The sequence below is a fragment of the Lonchura striata genome, chromosome 3 (assembly GCF_046129695.1).
Source record: "Lonchura striata isolate bLonStr1 chromosome 3, bLonStr1.mat, whole genome shotgun sequence".
In the NCBI taxonomy this organism is placed as follows: Eukaryota; Metazoa; Chordata; class Aves; order Passeriformes; family Estrildidae; genus Lonchura; species Lonchura striata.
In genome coordinates, this window is record NC_134605.1 from 60,494,475 (window position 1) to 60,502,402 (window position 7,928).

At 35.3% G+C, this 7,928-nt stretch overlaps 1 protein-coding gene across 1 annotated transcript; it reads left to right on the plus strand.

The window, feature by feature from the left end:
- Positions 1-411: 411 nt before the first annotated feature.
- On the plus strand, positions 412-6,783 carry TMEM244 (transmembrane protein 244). The gene is made up of 6 exons (XM_077781795.1): positions 412-444; positions 2,562-2,647; positions 3,011-3,084; positions 4,158-4,283; positions 5,794-5,838; positions 6,689-6,783. The coding sequence occupies exons 1-6, from the start codon at positions 412-414 to the stop codon at positions 6,781-6,783; spliced, it is 459 nt and encodes a 152-aa protein (XP_077637921.1).
- The last annotated feature ends 1,145 nt before the right edge of the window (positions 6,784-7,928 follow it).

Sequence of the window (7,928 nt, forward strand, 5' to 3'; positions counted from 1 at the left end):
ATTAATGCTAGAAAATGTAAAAGATAATTAAAAGTAGGAAGTTATAATAACCCCAAGGAATTGTGATCATATGAATGCTGGGGAAAAAAGCAATTAAAAGGGGCAAAAGAATAATAATGTTGTGTCTAAATAGCCAAGTTATGTTTTAGAAATGCCTTGGCTGACTGAAGCTACAAAAGTACGAACATTGCATGAGCAAGCAGGATTTTCTCTTTGCTCTTTAGCAGCTTACATTTAGCGCACAGATGTCTTCTGTCTCAATTCTGTTTAATCCAATCTACTCACCTCACCCCACCCTGTCCTATACTTACCCGTTAGAATGTTTTTTGGGGTGAAAACCAGCTGCTTCTTCCTGCTAAAGCTGGCATATGGAATATAGCAAGAGCACTTCCTCTCACTCATCATGTGTCCATGGCTCTCAAGGTCAAAATTGCTGAAACCAAGGTAAAGGGAATTGAGTTTATTTGGTGTTGTATTTGTCACCAGATAGTATTAGAGGATTAGACAACTGCTGTGGGGCTGAAATGAGCTGTTGCTTTCATTCTTACAGACTGTTCTTCAGTGTTCTCTTCCTAAAAAAACCCCTCAAATTAAAAAGATACTTTATCCTGTAGCGCTGGCAGCAAGTACTGCAAAGTACATCTTATAAAAAGGATTTCAAAATATGTGATATTGTTCCACTTATGAGATAAAATTCTTGGAAGTGTTATAAAATTTTACATTTGATGTCACCAGTGATTTCCGAAGATTCTTCTTTTAAGTTGTTTTGACATATAATGAATAATCCCGTAGATTTTAACTTGTGAGTATTTTGCTTTGAAATACCAAAAGATCTAGAAAGGGGAAAATAGATTGAAAATAAAAAGTACTCTCAGATTTAAAAAAAAGTATGTTTAAATTTCTGTGGCAATGTCAAATTAATAAAAAATTAGGCAGGATGTGATAAAACTGGAAAAAAATTCTGTGTCTTTATTTTTGTGTTGTGTGCATTTCCTTGGCTTACTCAAGTGAGCAAAGTGTACTATACCTAATGCCTCACTACATCCCTAAGACAGGGACTAGGAATATTCTGGGTACAAAGAGAAAAATACTGTGTCTTTGAGGCCAAAGAAAGTTGGTCTCTGACTTCAAGGCTGGGAACTCACCTACTGTAATTACAGGTCAATAGGTCATTACCTCACAGCCTTCCTTCAGCTCTGTGATTTTCCCTTCAGTCCTGTCTCTCCACTTTTATTGCTGTACCAATCTCCATCCAGGGCAGAGAAGGCTTCACAGAGGCCGTGGCAAGAGGAGGGGCAATGAATAAAGGTGAATCACAGGAAAAGTGCATCTTCTCAGAGCAATGAAACAAAAAAGATTCCCACCAAAAATGTGCCAGACATTAAACTTCCAATGCTTGAAGTTATGCTCAGGGGAGTAGGAGGCAGCATGGCTGCCAAACTTACATGTGACAATGTAGTTGATCACCATCACCACAGTGATGGTGTGCACTGTGGAAAGGAAGGGATCAAATGAGTTATTTGGCCAATTTTCATTTAGAATTAGAATATAGACAGTGCAAAGGGGCTATATTTAGCCCACAAATCAATGTGGCTGAAGAGATTAATAATTCTCAGTTTTTGTTTGGCTTTGTCTGGATGTAGGGGGGGAAAAAAGATTAAGACTATCCTGGACTTCTTGTTATTGACAAACATCAGTTTCTGCAGGCATGATGGTTAATCTCCTGTTGCATTAGAAACTAAAGCTCTTTGGTCTCTCTTCTTGTGGGAGATAGATGCAGTATTCAATATTTAACACTTTACAACATTTAGCAATATAAAAATAGGTGGTTTGATATATTCACAATGTTCCTACTTCTGTCAATGTTGGATGCTTCTGTAAATACATTACTTACCACACAACCACTCAAAGAACTAAGGCCAGAAATTAATATGAGAGTTGAAATTTCATCCTCAGAAGCATCTATTACTGCTTAGTAGGATGTCTTATTTCCAGAGGGAGTTACAAGCCAAGATGTCCTTCCTGCATCTTTTGAATTTGTCTAGCTAGAACTTGTGGCTGTTTACTTCTTGTGTCTTTTCTGATAGATTAAAGACCCCTTAAGTACCTGGTATTTTCTGTGAAGGTACTTATCCATCATAATCAAATCATCCCTTGGAGCTCAACAGATTGACCTCTTTAGGGCTGTAGCCCTAATGAAGAAAAACCCCAAACATTTCTAGCTATACCTTTTTAGTTTCTTCTCTGTATCTTCTTAATTTCTTAATAGCCATCAAGAAATGTCCTTCTACTTTTAGGAGCAATTGTAAATTGTTTATATAGTAGGAATACAACAATATATTATAGAAATAAAAGCCATGCATCACAGCCACATTAGGAGCTGAAATGTACCAAAGAGCTTTTAGCACATTTATGTAATCAGCAACAGCAAAAATTCTGCCTAAATATTTTCTTTTACAATTTTTTTTTCACATTATGCTTGATAGAAATCTAGAATTATTTTCTAAGAATGCCTGATGTTAACATGGCTTTAGGTTTTACTGTTTTATGCCCTTTTGCAGGTTGTTCTGGTGAACCTGTTGATATGCATAATAGTTTTCTACACTGTGTACTATGTGGTCCTCTCTGTGTGCTTTGCAGTATTCAGGTAAGATTTCCCTGTCTTTAGTCTGATATGCTGGCATACTGCAACTCATGGGTGGAGTTATGCCTATTTAAAGAAAACATCCAGGCTGAGGAACATAATTTTTAAAATTCAGTTAAATTGTTATACCTGAACTTTCTTTCAAATTGTCAAGTGGAGACTCAAAACTAATATAAAATATTGGTTCTAATATTCTTAAACAGAAGTGAGCAAGGGCAAAACCACAACTCAGAATGGGACTTAGAGAGCTTGCAAAAATCCAGAGTATTCTATTTATCCTATTTAAAAACACTCATAATATGTCATCTAATCTAAATTCTAAATACTAAAACTCTCTGTTTAAAATTATTCATTTTGTTTCCACAGGATTAAAATGTTGGATGGTTTGGCACCTTTTGATTTTAAAACAAATCCCTCATGGATTAACCCATATTATTTAGGTAACTGAAGTTTCTTTATCATTTTTTCCCCCTCACTCAAGAAAATATATTGCATATGGATGCAAACTTGTCTTCCAATGGATAGTATTTTATAGCTGTTTTAGTAATACCAATGATTTCTGTATTTTAATTACACTGCAATTAAATGTTGATGCATCTTGCAAGCACTTCTCATTTCTGTACTGCTACTCAATTTCCAAGTGATTTTTAGGCTTTTTGTTGAGTTCTTCTATCTTGCATCATCATAAGAAACTGCCTGCTTTTCCAGGGTGCTTCATTTTCATTGCAGAACAATTGCCTATTCTCCATCAAGTTCCTTCACAAAGTAGTTTAATTTGATTTTCATACTGCAGCAATGCAGCAAATTCCATATGAATCACTGGATTCTGATCAGAGAAATGGGTCACATTCAACTAATGGCAATTTTGCTTTGGTAATGCTTGAATACAGTGGGCATTAAAATATCAGAATTTGATTGTAGCTCAGTCCCTAAAAGTATCATTATATGTCCTAATACAAATTTCTGCAATTTTTCTGAAGCTCTCAAAATATATCCCTTTTCCTAAACAGCAACTCCCAAAGAATTACATGCCTACATAAAGTTTTACCAGATTTATAATCTATTTTACAAAGGCAAACCTCATAATTGTCAGTAAAATACATAAAGCTCAAAAGTAAATTGGTCCATAGCTTAAAAGAGAAATAAAAATGCATGGATATTTGCACAGTATTAATACTGATTTCAGATGAAGAAAGAACATTTATGTTATGCCAATGGAAAAAAAAAATTAAAGCATATTCCATTAGAATTACTTTGCAGGGCCAAATGTAATTACTGTATCTCAACATGATTCCCCCTCCCCCCCCTCAAATTTTATCAGTTAGTTTGATGCAACATGTTTATATGCCAAAGACAGCAGCTATTTCATACCACCAATTAGTATTTCTTTCTGCCCATCCATGAAAATGCATAACTATCTCAGGTATTTTATCTTCTTATTGATACTGTTTGGAATATGAGAAGATGTCTTTCAAAACCGTGTTTGGTGAAAATATCCTTTTTTCTTTTACAGTTCTTGTGATATCCTTGGAAATAACTTTCTTTCTTTGTGGTCTGCTGTTTGCTTTGGTTGTGGAAGAATGGGTTTGGGACTATGCTGTAACAGTTACTATTATTCATATCATCATAACTTCAGCTGGTAAGTAGGTTTACTGCTAAATAGTATCACATAGTATCACAAGTTGAAGGACAAATCCATTAGGATTCATCCAATGTATTACTGGACTAACTTAATTTTCTCTAAAGCTAAATACATATGTATCTCTATTTTCCATCCATTGGACTCATACCTCTATTTAAATTCTCCCATTTTAAACTTAATTCTGAATCTGTTGCAGAATTTTAAACCGTTATATTCTTATGAAAAATCAGGAGTTAGTTCATATTCTAACAATTAGTACCAAACGGATCCAGGCTAGATACAATTTCTGCATCTGGCAAATGTGGTTTTTTGTGTTTTTGTTTTTTTGTTTTTTGTTTTTGTTTTTTTTTTTTCCAAAACAAGACAGTTTTGAACAAGACATTAACAGTTGTTCATGTCTGGATATTTTAAGAACTACTCATTATCACTTTAGCTCAACTTCAGAGTAAAAATGGAGTTTTTCTTCAGCAAAGTCAGTGCAAAGGTTTTAAGTCAGATCATTTGAACTAAATCTCAATAAGGAAAATCAAGCATTTTACCACAGAAACCTTTTCCCCCCTCCGCGAAAATCTACCCCTTAAAGGAAAGAAAAAGAAAATAATTAGCTGCTGTAAATGAGACCCATCATCTCTTTTTGCTAACACCTAGTAATCTGGTCCCTTGTATCATGCTGTTTAGCAGAATGCTTCTATGGCTAATTAGGAAATATATTTTAACTCCATCCTTGCCAGACCCTATCTGGGGATTCTTTTCTCTTAAAACAATGAAGTTAATATGTTTATTCTAGAATGCAGAGAAAGGAAAATATTTTTTGACAAATTAGGACGCACTCCCTACTGTATAAAATTAATCTTCCATTTTCCATTGCTTTGTCCATTTGTCTTTTAGCACTTCATACAGACAGGAGATTCCCCAGTTCCCTAACAAATTAAGCCAGAGACCAACAGAGACTCTATCTAAAAAAAATTAAGCATAATTTCTCATCTACTAAATTTGGTTTTCTGGGATTTAAACTACTGCTATTCCTCATTAATAATTTTTGTATTGAAATCAAGGAATTTACAAAAACTACCAAACCCCCCGCCCTGTTGGTACATAATTTTTACAGGGAGTTAACTTCTGTCATTCTATCGGATGATGCGTCTTGATGTCCCAACAGCCCCAGATTTATCATTGTTTCCTTCAGATGGCCAACCAAACCTCTGCTGGCTGGCCCTGAGCTGTCGGCACATGCAGTGTGCTTCCCAGCCCCCCGCAATACCCCTGTCAGCTTTCTCTGGGGGAGGCAATGTGGGGTCAGAGAATGGCCCTGCATTTACCCACAGTGGGACTGAGGGTCAGCTTGGGTGTGGCCAGGGCAGGCGCTGGTCAGGACCTAAAGCATTTGTCATTTCAATACATGTAAAAAACATAACCTATGAAGCACAACCTATGAAGCATACTGCACTTCTTACTTGTGCCCATTCTTACTGTTTTAAAATTTATGTTTCTACTTTTCCTCTTGCAGTTATGTCTGAATTCCCCCTGATGTTACACTGGTGGCTGGCATTAGGTATAATTTAATTCTTTAAAATTTAAGTTGCTAAAATCTGTGTAGAAAATTAGTGTTTATAAACTGTTTCTATTAAATATCTATTGCCTCAATAATCTGAGAATTGTCAACATTTAAAGAAGTACAGGCATTTTGTTCATGCTTCTTTTAATGACACTGGTAAATAATGCTGTACTAGGATTTTCTTCACCTTAGAAAAATCCTCTATTTTAAGGCCAGAATATGCTCATCTTACACTAGTCTTGCAAACAAACAGCAGGCACATGGCTTGAAATAAGTCATGATTAAGTCCTGACTAATCTCAATTAGTCAGGACTTAATCATGATTTATTTAACCTGTAATGAGTTGAAATGTATCTCTGTTCAGGTGTCAGAAAGACAGTTGTCCAAAGTCATAGATTTTCTTGATACCCTTTAAAATCAATAAAAAGCCAGGTACCTTCAGAGTCAAGATTTATAAACATGTGCAAGTACTTACAATAGATGAGATGAATTTCAGTCATCACATTTCCTCAAAGTGAATGGTAAAACTACATTTCTGAATGTTTAATTTTCTGTAAAACTAGAAGCATAGATTTTTACATGAAAAGTAGATGCTCTTGAAAAACAGTAGTTAAAGGTAAAGGACTGGCTTTTGTTCTTCTTTCTTATATTATGGATAACAAGGATGAACCACTGCAATAAATTCCTAAGTGATGGGGAGAGATAAATTCCCTGTCCTACAACAGATTTTGCATTACCAGTTGTGGAGGCTGATATCTTTGTAAGTAGTTAAAGCCTGTCAGTTTTATCATAAAGTTTGTATTCCACTATAAAAATTAATACAAAACAACCATATTGTTTCTTTCAGGTTCTGGAGTAATTTCAATGATTTGTGGAGGACAGATTTTGGCATATTGCTTGTTCAAAGACAACTTCATTTACCCAATTCTAGATGACTTTTGAAAAGAAGTATTAGAACTTGCCTTTATAGCTATGTGAATTCTATTGTTTCATTAATCAATGTAATTAAAATGAAGTCAGCAACTCTCCAATCGTAAGGTTAATATTTATCTTACAAGACCTCTTATATCTTATGTTTTTTGGCAATTTCATCACTTTCAGTTTGTATGTACATTTTTCATTATCAAGTAATTAGATACACTGTCTCTTTTTTAAAAATCAAGAAGCCATAAGGAGGATTAGAGAAATGGTGCAACATTCCTGCAAAATCCTATAAGTAGAAGGAAAACATTTATTTGAATGTAATGCTTTCAGGGTGCCTGTTACCTGTTGTATTTTATGAAATGCTGACTCTAATTTAGACTGCTGTCTGACCTCTCACAAGCACTGAAGAACTTTAAAATTATCCTATCTGGCATACATCAGTGTAGGTTTAAAACAGTCTTTACCGATAAACTCCTGGCAAAGAAGAATGGTTGGACTCCACACACCTCTGTGTCTCATTCCCTCTTAAAGCTCTCACTTAGAAGCTGCCCAAGTCAACGGGAGGCAGAGGTACAATCCCTAATGCTGGATTTACCCCTTTTCCTTCCAGGGGTGCTACAGGCAATGTTTTCTACAAAAGCTTCAGGCTATTCTCACTTCCACTAATGACCTATGCACGGTCTGGCTGTGCTGAAAGGCAAATGCCACTGACACACTTTTCTGCATTTCCTTCTTTCTCCCTCAGCTATTGGTGGCCAAAGTGGGAGTTTATGGGTAGTGGTAATTAAAAGCAACAAACAAACTGTAGTAGTGGCTTCAATTTACTCTTTATGTCTTTAATCATAATAAAGTTGTAACAGAAAATTTGTGAGAAGGCAAATTAGTCTTAAATATGAAATCCAGTGATTGGATTTGAACTGCAGTTTGTTCAGAAGACTAAATTGCTGTTTGCACAGGAGTACTAAATGTTGCATTTGCCTTAATCTCACTCAACAGATAATGCCTCTGAAGAATCAGTCCCCTGTTGATCTAATCAAATATCTTAACATTTATTGCAAGTTTTGACATTTTCAAATAAGTTTCAGTACTGAAAGTACATGTACAGTGGGAAGCACCATTCAGAAGACTCCCAAAAGAAGGAGCTTGTTTCTCATGAATGATAC

Excerpts from the sequence above, each read along its gene's own strand:
- TMEM244 (XM_077781795.1), top strand. The coding sequence starts at position 412 with ATGGCTCTCAAGGTCAAAATTGCTGAAACCAAG. Across the intron at positions 3,085-4,157 it reads GATTAACCCATATTATTTAG|TTCTTGTGATATCCTTGGAA; the intron begins GTAACTGAAGTT and ends TTTCTTTTACAG. Across the intron at positions 4,284-5,793 it reads TATCATCATAACTTCAGCTG|TTATGTCTGAATTCCCCCTG; the intron begins GTAAGTAGGTTT and ends TTCCTCTTGCAG.